This window comes from Podospora pseudopauciseta, chromosome 4 (assembly GCF_035222475.1).
Source record: "Podospora pseudopauciseta strain CBS 411.78 chromosome 4, whole genome shotgun sequence".
NCBI lineage: Eukaryota > Fungi > Ascomycota > Sordariomycetes > Sordariales > Podosporaceae > Podospora > Podospora pseudopauciseta.
Window position 1 is genome coordinate 161437 of NC_085894.1, and position 13961 is coordinate 175397.

General features: G+C 54.2%; 4 protein-coding genes across 4 annotated transcripts; 3 read left to right on the plus strand and 1 right to left on the minus strand.

Moving 5' to 3' along the window:
• Positions 1 to 28: 28 nt before the first annotated feature.
• On the plus strand, positions 29 to 1280 carry QC763_0060710 (uncharacterized protein; the record flags this gene model as incomplete). Its single annotated transcript, XM_062905847.1, has 2 exons — positions 29 to 601; positions 671 to 1280. The coding sequence occupies exons 1-2, from the start codon at positions 465 to 467 to the stop codon at positions 1278 to 1280; spliced, it is 747 nt and encodes a 248-aa protein (XP_062765241.1). The 5' UTR covers positions 29 to 464.
• On the minus strand, positions 862 to 5415 carry QC763_0060720 (uncharacterized protein). The gene is made up of 6 exons (XM_062905848.1): positions 4294 to 5415; positions 2951 to 4224; positions 2785 to 2893; positions 1830 to 2728; positions 1352 to 1767; positions 862 to 1266 (listed from the first exon to the last, which is right to left on the minus strand). The coding sequence occupies exons 1-6, from the start codon at positions 4558 to 4560 to the stop codon at positions 974 to 976; spliced, it is 3258 nt and encodes a 1085-aa protein (XP_062765242.1). The 5' UTR covers positions 4561 to 5415; the 3' UTR covers positions 862 to 973.
• A 689-nt stretch (positions 5416 to 6104) lies between these two features.
• Positions 6105 to 7642, plus strand: QC763_400580 (uncharacterized protein; the record flags this gene model as incomplete). Its single annotated transcript, XM_062911671.1, has 2 exons — positions 6105 to 6645; positions 6701 to 7642. The coding sequence occupies exons 1-2, from the start codon at positions 6460 to 6462 to the stop codon at positions 7640 to 7642; spliced, it is 1128 nt and encodes a 375-aa protein (XP_062765243.1). The 5' UTR covers positions 6105 to 6459.
• A 1393-nt stretch (positions 7643 to 9035) lies between these two features.
• On the plus strand, positions 9036 to 10938 carry QC763_400590 (uncharacterized protein). Its single transcript, XM_062911672.1, has 3 exons — positions 9036 to 9647; positions 9711 to 10054; positions 10156 to 10938. Exons 1-3 carry the CDS (start codon positions 9241 to 9243, stop codon positions 10752 to 10754), a joined length of 1350 nt encoding a protein of 449 aa, XP_062765244.1. The 5' UTR covers positions 9036 to 9240; the 3' UTR covers positions 10755 to 10938.
• The last annotated feature ends 3023 nt before the right edge of the window (positions 10939 to 13961 follow it).

Genomic DNA, 13961 nt, shown 5'->3' on the forward strand with positions numbered 1-13961 from the left:
GATAGGTGAAGGACTACCAAAATGTGACGCACAGTACCGTACGGGAACCAGGAACCAACAGGTTAGGCAGCACTGGACGAGGCTCGATCACGACGTACCACCAAAAGACGAGACCGAAACATCACCCTCCCTGCATGAACTAGTTTGGTGAAATTGCGTGCTCCTTCTATACCTAGGTATATAAGGCCCCTTCCTTCGCCTTGTACTTTTCTCATTTGTCCTCATATCCTTCTTCCTCGTCAGCCACAAATAATCCTCTCAAACTGAAGTTCTCAACCCTCCTCGCCATCAGCAGTGCTGCTCTCGTCTCTGCCACTGACGAAGGCAACGGACTCACTCTCCCCACTTCGACCGATGCGAATCAGTTTGTCTCGGCGGTCTACTCACCATCCCCCGTCCCCTCCGAGGTATCGCCATTCATCACGCCGCTGGCCACAACGTGGTACAAGGTCCAGAGCTCCTTTATGCACAACCCCAAATACCCTTCCTTCACTTCGGATATCGTTTCGGCAATCACCCATGCCCCCGATTCCGAGGCTTTGCTGCAGGCTATGTTGACTGGTGGGGAGTGGAACAGGAACCAGGTGAGGACTCAGTCGTGGTATGTTTCCCTGATGATGGCGTGATGTGTTTAGAAAAGAGTATGCTGACAGCGAGAATCTGATGGTAGGTACGACAATCATGTGCTGAAGGACTCAAAGGACTTTGTCTCGCAGTACCTCGAGGCCTGGGAGAAGGCCGCCGAGGAAGTGACTAAGAGCGGCGCTGCCCCTCGGGGCATGGGCACGGGTATGGCCGTGGCTGTGGCAGGTGTAGCTGCTGGTGTCATCGCCGCTGTGTTGCAAGGTAGACATCGTGACATTTTACGCGAGACGCGTGGCGAGACGCAATCTTTGATATTACATACCAAAACATACCCTACAAAAGCAACCAACCTTCCCCCCCGCCCCCCCTTCCCTCTCTTCCAATTAACCTACTCACCGCAGTTTGGACAAACACGCACCCCATTCCCATCCGCAACCACCCCATTCGTTGCGGCCTCCCTCTTCCCCCCAGATATTGAAACCCCCCTATCAATCTCCTTCCCAACCTTGCCAAACCTCTCCCGCCAGAGACTGACCTTCTGCTCCTCCGTCTCCTTCCACGGATCCCGGTTAATCCTCTCCGCATCCACCACCATACCCCCGACGTCTTCTTTCAGGACGAGTTTTCCCCTAGCTATAGGTTCGGTCTTTTTGATTTCTGTCAGCAGACCCCTCGCGCTAGCTGCTGTTTGTTAGCTTCTTCTCCCTCCTACTCCTGATGGTGAGGTAGGAATGTAACAGGGAAATAAAAAAGAATGGTAACTCACCATCAGGTGCGCGATCGTCACCCCATATCGATACTCTAAACTCCCTCCCGGGGTTGAAGAAGAAGTTTGCGGGAAGGGGGTGGTCAGCGGGGAAGGGTTGGAGTGCTGCTTCGTGGATGCCTTCGAGGGCGAGGATTGCCCCTTTTGTGACGGCGGTGGAGAAGGGGATCGGCTGTTCGTTGTCGAGGGTTAGTTCGATGGGGGAGGAGAGGAAGATATTGGGGGATTTGGTGAGGATGTGGTCGATGTAGAGCTGGTGGGAGGTTTCTGATGGGGAGGAGGTATGGCTGGGGAGGCCGTAGAGGTAGAATGGGCAGAAGCCGGAGGGGTAGGTGTCGTCGTGCGAGGAGGTGTTCAAGGGGCGGTTTTTGAGGATGGAGAGGATGGTCAGGGGGGTGCGGGGGAGGATGGTGCCACTGGATGAAGGGCAGTTAGCGGGACGGGAGCGGAAAAGGGAGGGGAGAGAAGAGGGGCTTACTTGGACGAGGTGCTTAGATTTCCGACGAGGGTGGTGCTGGATGTCCTGGAGGAAAGTAAAGAGTCGAGGTCGATTTTGTCAGAGGTTTTGAGGATGATCTCATCGTCGCCTGTGTTGCCTTCCAACAGGCTGTACGCCTGCTGACCCTCTTCGCTGGCAAACTCTGCCTCGAGGATGATTTGCTTGCGGTGCTTGGCGAGGTGGAACATGGGTCTGTAAGACAGGTAAACAGTCTTGGCCGTGCCACGGCCTCTGATCCAGAAGCTGTGATAATCTGGGCTGTCGTCGTTGCGTGCCTGGCATACTTTGACTTCCTTCTCGACAACCTCCCGGAAGGTCTCGCCGAGCATGTTGATGAATCGGCCGTGGTCTCCGTCCATGGTTGCCAAGGGACTCATCACCACGTTACGAAGCACCATTAGCTTTTCGTGAGGGGTGCTGGTATCAAGCCCGAGACGTCGTTTGAAGTTGGTGGCGCAGTCTCCGTAGTCCTTGTACTCAAACTCTGTGGAGGTCAAGTACAATGGGATGGAAGAAGGGTTGTCATCAGGATGGTCGACCGATAGACGACTGACGACACGCTCCATGAGGTAGTTTGCTTCTTCAACATCTGTGTTGAGGCAGCCATCTGGGTGGCGCCAGTTGAGGGCAAAGGCGTTGATGTTGAGATCCGAGCCAAGGGCGCGGAGAAGTGTGATGGTTTTGTCGGCCTGGTTTATGGTGATGCTGTCCTGGGCGATGATCTCGGCGTTTGACTTGTTGAGGATTTCTTCTCTGATTCTCTGCTTTTCTCGCTCGACCTCCCTCGGATCGGAAGAGGATTCTGACGGCAATGCGTTGAACGGAGTGCAGACGAACGAGTCTCTTGGGGTGGAGAGTGCGGCCCAGAGGGCCGAGAGCTGCCTGTTGTCAACCGGAGCACAATTGCGTTAAGTCAGCACCCGAGGTAACTCACACGAGACGAGGTGAAGCATGCTTCCGCCAAAAGAGCGCCGTATCCCTTCTGATCAAGCCCTATGCACTGGTTAGACAGCCATGTCGAGACAGCTGATGCACCTGGCTTGCTGTGGTCATTGTCAACTTGCTGTCAAGCTAGGAAAAGGACTGCCGTTGTCCCTTACCTTCCCTCCACACCATAAATTCCAATACTGGTGACTGCCCCTCGGGACAAGTACGGACTTGTCCATGTCACAAGATTCTTGATCCTCCCGTCTCGATACGTCAGTGCACCAGCAGGATAGGGGATGTACCCTGCCTTGTGGGGGTCGACCGTGATCGAGTCGCAGTACCGCAAAGCAAAGAGAGATTGCTGTGTCTCGACCCTCAGGCTCAGGTCGGGCACAAGGCCGTCATCGCCTCCGTCTCTGTCGGCATCATCCTGGCCCTCTCGAGGCAGCATCGTGGCGAAGTAACCTCCCCAGGCTGCATCAGCATGAACCATGAACGACATGCCTCGTGCTTGAAATCGCTGTCTCATGGCCAGGATCTTCTCCAACGGATCCACGGCCCCTTCTTCCGTGGACCCAATGACAGCTACAACCGAATAAACAGGCTGTTGCCTAGCAAACCGCTCCTCCAGCTGCTTCTCCAGCTTATCAAGATCAACCCTCGCATCATGGTCAACCCCAACACTGACAGCATTATCGGACCCCAATCCAACCAGCGCTGCTGCTTTGGGCCAGGAGTAGTGCTTGGTGCTGGGCACAAAGAACTGCCCATCCATCCCCTCACCAACCCCGAAATGTCGATTCAGCGCCTCCTTCCCTACCGTCTGAACATTGTACTTTGCCATCGCCTCCTCCAACCACTCCGGCGTGATCCCAAACTGCTCGTGCAAGAGCCCGGGGATATCCAGAACAGTTTTCACCCTCAGGTTCATCATCTCCCACAAACTCATCTCCTTCAGCAGCTTCGACCTGCCCTCACAAGTTCGGACTTTGAACTCCTCACTGATAAATCTCAACGGGCCATCTTCGTCATCCATTGCCTTCCTCACAGATAGCGGGTAATACTTTAGGTTTCTCGCCACCCATAGAGCTTCAATGTTGGCAACGGTGCCATCGCAGGTGACATGGCCCCAGGCCTTGTCCTGCTCTTCAAAACCAAACAGTTCGCAGAGCTGCTCACCGACTTCGATCTCAGCGACGGTGGACAAGGGGGAGGCTTCAAGGGCAACGTTGTTGGGGTTGTATAGCATGGTCATGAAGTAGCCCAGCAGGGCAGGCATGCTGAGGTCGGTGCACATGTGGGCTTGGTACCGGGGGGACCAGAAGGGGATGGAGTGCTGGCCGAGGAGGCGCGCCGTTTGCTGGACGGCGGTCTTGGTCCGGGCCGCGGAGGCGAGGAAGGAGGGAGAGGTCTGGATAGAGGGGGGAATGAAGGTGAAGTCGTTTTCCTGGCGAGTGTATCAGCACAGCCCCAGACTGGACTGGAAGAGACCTGGGAGAAAGGAAAGAGAGACGACATCTTGTTCAAAGTAGTTCTTGCGCGCGAGTTGGAGTTCGTCGAGGATCGTGGCGATGTTTTCTCGGAATTGGGGGAGGTTCTCGGCGCGGGGGCCAATGAAGTAGGAGCTGATCACCTCGTGGGTGGTGTCCTTGACCTCTTCGGCGGGCATGATGGCTTTGGTTTTGACCGGACGAGTCATTGTATGATTATAGTATGGAATGCGAGAAGGCGGGGAATTGTGAAGATGTCTGCCCCTGAGTCCGATCTCCAACGGGGTTGTCATGGACTTTATAGACCTGTCTCTCACGCATCCGCACCCCTCATCATCATCATTCCATGTTTTGTTGCATATGCACAACCTTTCCCTCGTACTAATGCGGCCTAGTTACGCAGACACAGACGATCAGTCTGTGCCAGTAAAGATGGGATGAACCAATGCCACAAACTGCACGGCAGCTGCGATGAATAATGGTATGCCCATTCGCCAACCACACGGTGAAGCTCAGCTGCAAGCCACACACGGCGTGTTTCATGACATTGCTTCTGCACTGAGTTGATGATCCTGCTGTGGTCCTGTAGACTGTGGTTGTTTCGTCATACATGTCTCAGCCATACACCAACTTCGCTCAAAGGCATACCGATCAAGGTAGGTTCTACCTGGAGAGGCAGCTCCAGGTAATCGCGCGGATGTGAATCTTTTATACCTATCCGCTGGGATAGGAGCAAGCAAAACAATAGGCAGCCTGTATTAACCCCACCCCTAAACCCTCCGCTTGTAGTGCCTTGGTCAGGAAAAAGGGCAAGTCTCCCCATAGTGTTCGTTGCTCTTGACAATGATGGCGACCTTGGACTTATCAATATGGCCAAACACTTTGACATTCTCCTAGCAGTGGCTCAAAAACTCTTCCTCTCAAGGCTTCACCAAAACACCAAGTCTTGTACTATCACCTTGCTCAAATTTACATCCACTTCTCACTCTCTGTCGCCGCGTTAACACCGACACCAGAACAGGATTTCGGCCCTGGAATTGAATCAGAAATCAAAGATATAAACCAATAATATCCGACCGCTTTTTGTTATTCTTTTCGGTTTCTTTCCGCCCACACCCTTCATCACCACCCCTATCGCCATGGCTCCCTCCCCACCCCCCGACAAATGCTCCAACCCCTCCTGTCCTTCCATTTAAAACCACCGCCCCCCACCTCCTCCGCTGCTCCCGCTGCCGCACCACCCACTACTGCACCCCCTAATCGCCGATCCTCCCACTGGCCCTCCCACAAGGCCAAATGCCACCGCCCCAACTACGTCCTCCAGTTCCCCCTCCTCCCCCTCAATATCACTAACCCCGCCATCACCCGCACCCTCTCCTGCCCGTCCTCGGCCAAGTTTTCACATTTCTACTCGGCCCTCCAGATTGCCTGCTATAGTGATGGGAAATTGGATGATTTGTTGACATGTGGGAGAAGCTCAAGGAGGCGTATCGGGCGGCGAGGCCGACGGCGGAGCAGAGGGAGAAGATGAAGTGGTATGGGGCGATTTGTGTCAATGGTGACAGGCAGGGTCTGCGGGGGGATAGGGTGTAGGTGTGGGACAAGGAGGGAATAAATGACGAGCTGCTGGAGTTGTCGATTGATAATTGAGTATGAAAGGCGCAAGTCTTTATCGATATAGAACACTTTGACAGAGAAAAGTAACGCGAACATTTTCGGCAATCCGTCTCACTTAAAAATTCTGTATTTGACGCCATCGCCCCGACTTCAGCATGGCCTTTGGCCGAGCGAGAAGTTCTTGACCACTGGTGGCTATTCTGGAGCTATACATGCCAGTATGAAAGCTTTTCTACGCCGCTTCACTAGACTAGACCTCACTCTGGCGGTAGTTCGCCATTCTCCGCTTCTCCTTTGAAATTTGTCTGCACTAACAGACGTAGAGAAGAAGACGGATGACAAAGAAACAATCCAGCATTCTTATTCAGATAAATGTCCCTCATACAGAAAGCCATTCTCTAAAAGAAAGCATAGGTCGCAGGGAAGGTAACGTCACAATTCCCCCGCACCGGGTCGAGCCTTTTTCCGAGACTCTGTCCCACTCGACTGCCATGAATCTATCTTTCATCCGATGTTGCACTGGCCCTTCTGATGGCGTTTTCAACCATCATGCTTGCCAAAATCATTAACTGGTAATGGACAGTATTCCGGCCGACGCACATACCCGGGAGGTGTTTTACGTTGGCGGCGAATATGTTGATGACGGCACCGGCAATGAGACGGTATACGGGCAGGTGTATGTCGAGCACCTCGTCCCAGTCAGGAAACCCCTTCAGAAATACCCCATAATCTTCATTCCTGGAAGCAGTCGCACAGGCATTGTAGGTCACATCGTCCGGGCCAACCTTGATTCACCCCGACTAACCCACCACCCAGGACTTCCTCACCACCCCAGCCAACAACGACAACAACAGCAACTCGCCCACCCAACAAAGCTGGTCCTCCCACTTCCTCTCCCTCTCCCACGAGCTCTACCTCATCGACCCCCCCTTCCGCGGCCGCTCCCCCTGGCACCCCCCCACCCACCTCTCCTCCTCCTCTTCCTCCTCCCCATACCTCACCTTCGGCGCGGCCTCCCTCCAAAAAGCCTGGGCCACCCCGCCCTCCTCCACCCAATGGCCCGACAGCCCCCCCGCAGGCAAAGGCTCCCCCGCCTTCGATCACGTCATGAAGTCGACCCACCCGCAGCTCGCCAACCTGGCAGAAGAGCAATCCGTCGCCCAAAAGTCTCTGGCGGCCCTCCTGGACAAGATCGGCAAGCCCGTCATCCTCCTGGCTCACAGCATGGGCTGCAAGATAGCCTGGCTGCTCGCCGACGCGCGGCCGGGGCTGGTGAGGGCGATTGTGGCCGTGGAGCCTGCCGGGCCGGCGTTTCAGATGAGGGGGATGGGGGGGTTGAGGAAGGAGTCGACGGTGTTTGGGCTGACCGAGGTGAGGTTGGGGTTTGAGCCTGCGGTTGGGGAGGGGGGGGAGGGGTTGAGGAGGCGGTTGGTTAAGCCGGGGGAGGAGGGGCTGTTGGAGTGTTGGCTTCAGGATGATGGGGAAGCCGGGGAGGTGAGGAAGCTGGTGAATTTGAGAAGGGTAGAGGTGTTGGTCGTGACGGGGGAGGGGTCGCCTCATAGGGGGTATGACTGGGGGACGGTGGAGTTTTTGAGGCAGGCTGGGGTGGAGGGGGTGGAGCATTTAGTGCTGAGGGGAGAGGCGGGAGGGCTTCTGGAGAGGAGGGGGGGAGGGGGGAACGGACATATGATGATGTTGGAGAGGAATAGGGGGCGGATTGGGGAGGTTTTGGGTGAGTGGGTTGGGAGGAGGGTGTGAGGGTTGGTAATCATTGATGTAAGGGGCTCTATAATACGACACTGCGTCTACATATTCTTGTTTACATAAAGGCATGTGCTGGGGATACTGAGCTTCCAAATGCCCCAAGGTCAGATGGCCTAGAAACACTTCGCCAATCCACAAACTGCAACCACTTACAGTGTCAAATGGACCCAACTACGTACCGTACCTATTTACAGCCCCATGTACCAATGCTCAGTCTCACGCAAGCCCAAAGATAGGGGTCTACAGAATGGTCACCATGTCAACCACCTCATCCCGATCCTTATTTACATGCAGGGGTTGACCTGCGCAGCAAAAGGGGTTGCTGCATCAACCCTAACCCTTGTTCAAGATTAACTTTCACGAACATTACAAGCTGAATAGGTCAACATCCTCAAACAACCCCAAACAAATAAATATTGTTAACAAACAGACCCCAAGTTCCATGTCCCTTTCCCACCTTTCCCACGGAAAACAAAAGAAATCAAAAGTCCGAGGTCTCTGTCTTGGAGAATCATCGGATTTCATGCGGTGCTTCTTCTTGTTTGGGAAACCAGCGCGAAAACGAGAAACGCGTCGGACATACTTCGCTGCGCGTCTGAGTATTGCAGATGGATAAGGTACAAAAAAAATCAAAAAACGAAAACACGGAATCTTTGATGATCAATACAAACCTATCTGGTGCTTTGTTGACTACCTTACCTGGATTACCTAGATCGCGAGCCAAGAGTGGATGGAGCCTTGTGAGGCTGCGGTTGGCGGTGCTGTGCTGTTAACTTGGCTTTTGGTTCGGCCTGGGAGAGGTGTGAATGCGGTGTAATCATGTTGGTACCTAACTTTTAGGGTTGAATCGCTGATGAAAGTATGGGCTTTCTTGAGGGTTGGAAAGGATACCTAGGTTTATAGCGTTGATAATCGGTCCTATCGACAGGGATATCCAACGCGTGGGACTTGTTTGAAGAGATGGGTCGTCTTGAAGAGAGGAGTGTCGAGAGAGTGAGGAGGAGGGGTGAAGAGCAGGGTCGCAAGCTGAACTGGACCCCTGTTATTGAAGGTGACGGCAATTGGCTCGCTAGCCTGCGTCTTGATTGACAAGGTTGACATGGTCTGGGCATTGGGCAGCGGTTTTCTTTGGGCTGGGCTTGGGGCCGAGCAAAAAAGATTACCATGATGCTGGGGACTGGAGGGAGCAGGTGGTGGTATCAACTTGTATGTATGAATACGGTAGGTGCCTGACTGGTGCTCTTTGCAAGCAGCCACATGCAGCCACCCGCGACGCGACGGGCAGGAAAACGACGACGGCCTCGAATGAATGGAGAATGAATGCCTGACGAGTTGCGGCTGTGAGTTGCTGCAGACGCCTCTTTCGTTAGTGCCATGCGTCGTGGTCCCAGGTTCTGTTTGGTCGGAGGTGGCTGTTTTTGCTTGGCTTTCACGGAGGCCAGCCGCAATACGGAAATTTTCCAAATGCGGCGAGGATGCTGTTGTCCGTGTCTTGACTGCTTCCTCGAGTTAAAGATGGTGACGTCCCCGGAGCTGCGTTCCAGTGTTCTTTTCGGTCTTGCCCCTGGATTGAAGAGTTCTCCAAACCAAACATGGCCGTCCAAAGTCTTCGCCGGCTGGTCGCCGCCTCGGTATGGCTTCCTGCTGGTGTTTACTCACACATTGCGGGGACTGAGCGATTCAACCCGACATCGCCAGTTGAGACTGGACTGGCACCCGCACGGGTTGGCCACCTCGAATTCCAGCACCCACCAGCACCCACCCCCCATGCGAGAGCCCTCTTCCAACGGCAGTCTGGGGAGAACACCTGCGGGTTCGTGGGCGATGAGCGGGTCCCATTTACATGCAGCGCAGAATGGGGAGCAGAGTGCCGTGTAAACTCGGATGCCCGCGCCATCGGCTGCTGTCTCTCCACCGCCTGCAACATCTGGACCGCCTGTCTTCCCTACACGTCCTCCCGCCTGGCATCAAACCGTGACACAGACCGAACCATGTACTGGTATGCTCTTCCCGCCTGTTCTCACTCCTTCTTGCCTGTCCCACTAACCTCGCCCGTCTCCAGCTCCGACCTGGACGAGCCAGAATGTGCCACCTTGGTCTACGCCGACGGCGACTACAGCGGCTGGACCATTCCCCTCTGTGCAGCCACATCCGTGGTCCTGCCCATCTTCGACATCACTTCCGGTTCCAACGGGGGTGTTACCACCGGTGGCGGTGGTGGGAGAAACGGCGTCGCCAACCCGACTGATGGCGGCGGCGTTGCCAACCCGACCGACAGCGTCAACGACGACAACAACAACAACCGCAACCTCGACACCGCCAACTCTAACGGCAAGACCCCCGAGGAAGCCGTGGCTTCGACGGTGAACACTGCCTTGATCGTGGGCGCGGTAGTCGGTGGTATCAGTACGTTCTCCCCCCAGTCCCTCCCACTTGACCTGCTTCCTGTTTTTCTGTTCCCCTTTCAAAGTGCTCATAACTAACCTACCATCGATTCTTGCGCACAGGCTTCCTAGCAATGGTAGGCATCATCATCTTCCTCATCATCTACTGCGGCCGTCGCAAGAAGAGAAACCAGGAACTCCGCCTCCAGCAAGCAGGCCAGCCAACCACCATTGCTGGTGCTGGTGCTGGTGACGGTGGTACCGCTCCTCCAAACTTTGCTCCCCCTCCTGAGCAGCAAATGTCCACCGTCCCAGATGGTGCACCGCCGATGGGATTCGCCCAGGGAGCCTACGCCCATCATGGAGATAACAAGCCGGCCATGCAGGAGAGCGCCACGCCGGTTACCAGTGTGGCGCACGTGACGCCCACGGGAACGCCAGCGCCGGGATACACTGCTGTTGCTGGACAGCATCAGCAACAACAACAGCAACAGCAGCAGTGGGGATCTCCTCCGGCGCCGGTGTCGCCTCAGTTCACGGGGCAGATGGGGAATCAGCAGCCGGCGATGCCAGTTTCACCACAGGTGACGGGATATGGGATGTACGCAGGTCAACAGCCGCAGCCGCAACAAGCACAACAACAGGCCGGGGGCTATTTCCAGAGCAATGCCGTCGAGCTGAGCACGCAGAGGGGTGATGGGCAGGTGCATGAGGTTCAGTAGAGGACAGCGAGTCTATCGACGAGCATGCCGTGAATGTGTACATGATTTTGATGGGTGAAGGGGATGATCTTGGGAAGGAAGTCAGTATATATATATATATTTTTGATGTGACTTGTGTTGGGGATACCTGGATACACGATCGTAATAACAGCGGCGCTTTTTGCTTCAATGAGTGTTTCGTTGCAACAGTGCTTCTGGTGTTGTTCTTTTCCCCCTTTCGACCTTGTTCTGCCATACAATCACGTTTGGTGAGTCCTAGCTGCATATTTTCCATCATTGCTTGGCTCTCAAGCGGCTCGGGAAAGCTGATCAAAATCATGCCTCATCCCCAATCGCAAGCTGTGCCTTCGCCAAGTGCGGCACTGTCGAGTCTCCAAATGTTACGTGCTGAGTAAGAGTCTCGTGACGGCTCTCATAGTGCCAAGGTGCCCCTGAGCAAACAACCGTCCGGTGGTGGAAATTGCCAGGCCGACGCTCCTCTTACGAAGGTCTAGTTGTGGTTGTAGTCTGCCAACGGGTTGGTTGGGATACCGGGTGATTCAGCAAATATCAACGGCTGAGTGCCCTTTGTCGGCCTGGCGAGGGCTGCATCGCGGACGGCGGCGAGATAGGTAGATGAGAAGGTGGTGGTTCCGTAAACCTCTCGGCGATTGGTATAAAGAGACGAGCTCCCAGGCATGTCGTCTGTTTGGATCATCATCAAAGACAGCAAAGTCTCTCAGTTTGTCAAAGATGGTCCCACCTCGCTACCCTCATTTCCCTGCTGGGCTTCGACGGCACCAGTCTGGGCCGCCATCCCCTCGCTGCCCAACTACCGCCTTGTTTGGGGCGACAACCTCAACTGGTCGGCCGGCTCGAGCCTCAGCCGCGACCACACCAACAATATCCGGCAGTCGGGCAGCGGGGAGCTCTACATCATCCCCACCAAGGAGAACGGCATCTGGTGCTCGGGCCGTCTGCACCAGCCAAATACAAGGGACTATGGCCTGCATTCTGGGCTCTGGGACAGGGCATCAGGGAGGGCGTGAAGTGGCCCAAGTGTGAAGAGTGGTACAGGACCGGCGACGGAACGGGGGGCTTGGGTCGGCTGTGAGAGTCAGGTCTGTCGGAGTTTATGTGTCTGTTTGATAGGTAGGGGGTTGAGTCACCCGGCGAAACGTGGAAGTGGCGGCTGTTCCGAGTGTACCCTTCCAAGTGTGCGGTGGGGGTACCTTATTTTTAGCTCTATACCTTATAAAATTCAGCTCGCAGATGGTTCAATGAAGTTTGCTCTGAACATCACCCACATAAGATACATCATGTCGGACTGCTTCTTCCTCACGCGGCTCCCCCGTAAGATCCGTGATCTCATCTACCACAAGTACCTCTTTTGCCGACTAAGGCTATGTGTTCGACTCGGGGGCAGGCAAGCTGAGGCTGAAGCACTCTGGTGAGCCCATCAATATGGCCCTCTCGTACACAAGCAGGATGGTTGCCGCCGAGATGCGAGGCCTGGCTCTGCGTATCAACACGGCCACCTTCTCGACCATGACCTCGCCGGCCCTGAGAACAAGAGCTGGGCGCTTCGAATTTATTCTCCACCACATCCGCTTTTCAGAAGCAGGTGCTGCTCTACAAGATAACCCGCCTGCCCGATTCAGCCTGGATAAACTTGAGGCAAGTTGCCCCGGTGCAAGTCGTCTGTGGCCGTTTGTCTGATGGAATGAACGAGAGCGCAAATGGCGAGTCTCCCCTGAGCTCGCCGATCCCCTGGGGTCGTCTGTCCCGTATATGTATCACAAAGCGACCCAGCAGGCCACTCCGATGGTGATGATGACTCGGATGAGGACAACATTTTACCCGATGAGTATCGGAACCCAAACGAACGATATCTCAGCCGATTGTCCAAAGACTTCTGGGTCGAGGCCGCCAAGCAATGCCCAGTTTCGCTTCTCGGCAGCCGCGTCTGCTATTCACTTTCTAATCCAGATGCCACTTCAAAAGCATCATTCTCGATGAGGATGCCGAGTCCAGTCCTTTTCTTCAGAAGCCATTCCCGGGGTTTGATCCTCTTCTGCTTGGAAAACCCAGCCCTTCGGCCCCTGGGGCAACGTGCTGCTTGGAGCAGGCTATGGTAATGTGTGGTTTCCAACAGATAACTGGGTTTCTCTTTTCCAGTTCTCCCGCTTAGATCTCGCCCATCGTCCCGATCTCGTCGCTCAGGTGGCCCCATTATCTGATTGCGCACGCCTGAGCCCGAACTGGACCTCTGACGCCCTATCGTTCTAGCTAGCAGAAGCCCTGGTTCACTGCGACGCCGGGATGTCCACCCAGACATTCATTTTGAGAGAAATCCAATGCTGTTTCTGGAAGACATACTGCCAAAATCGGAGGAAGATTTCTTCTTCATTTCTATATTCACAACCTTAAGTCTTGCAATGAACCTGAAGTATATAAGGCCGATAGAAAATAAAATTCGAAAATCAAAGGGGCTGTAGAAAATATAGGTATTTTGGTATATCGAGCTTCTATTTTTAGGCTTTTTGGCGGAATAATAACTCTTTATATATTTAGAAATTTATATTCCAATTATGAAAACCGAGATTAAGATTATATGTGACGAGCTCCTATCCAGAACCTCTGGAAGGGATACTGGTTGCAGGCACTTCTGAACAATCCTGGTTTGGTACAGCTAAACAGTGTACAACAAATAGCTTATTTTAATCACAATAGTCTAGATACTAACGATTGTAACTTATAACTATTGCATACTGCGCAACTATCTATCTATACTGGTTTGGGGTGCGGCCACAGGCCTGAGGGTTTGAGTAAGGAAGTGGGGCTCTCGGAGGATTCGGGGGCTCAGGGGTCATGTATATAAGCGGTCTGCTTCGGGCATTCTATTTTAGACAGGACATCGACTTTTATTTCTTCATATTTTTGTGCCTTGCACGCGTGCAGGCAATTCTGGCCCTCTGATCAGGCCGATCAGGTGCTTATTATGTGGTCTGCGAGCCCATAGAGTCTTTTCTTTGTCCTACGTGGAGTGCGGCCTGCGAGCGAGCCACTGTCACGCAGGTGTGTCCATTCAGAGACCCTGTTGAGGGTATATTTGCGGTGTTGTGGTTGGTTTGTGTGTTTTCTCACCATTTCAATACTGGCAATTCCTCCGTATATATTGACTTAGGGACTGTGGACCGTATGCCCCGCCGCGGTCCCCGGTCCCAA

Coding starts and splice junctions, on each gene's coding strand:
- QC763_0060720 (XM_062905848.1), bottom strand. CDS start 4,560: ATGACAACCCCGTTGGAGATCGGACTCAGGGGCAGACATCTTCACAAT. Junction 2,729..2,784: donor CATGCTTCACCTCGTCTCGT/GTGAGTTACCTC, acceptor GACAACAGGCAG/CTCTCGGCCCTCTGGGCCGC. Junction 1,267..1,351: donor TGACGATCGCGCACCTGATG/GTGAGTTACCAT, acceptor AACAAACAGCAG/CTAGCGCGAGGGGTCTGCTG.
- QC763_400590 (XM_062911672.1), top strand. CDS start 9,241: ATGGCCGTCCAAAGTCTTCGCCGGCTGGTCGCCGCCTCGGTATGGCTT. Junction 9,648..9,710: donor ACAGACCGAACCATGTACTG/GTATGCTCTTCC, acceptor GCCCGTCTCCAG/CTCCGACCTGGACGAGCCAG. Junction 10,055..10,155: donor CGCGGTAGTCGGTGGTATCA/GTACGTTCTCCC, acceptor TCTTGCGCACAG/GCTTCCTAGCAATGGTAGGC.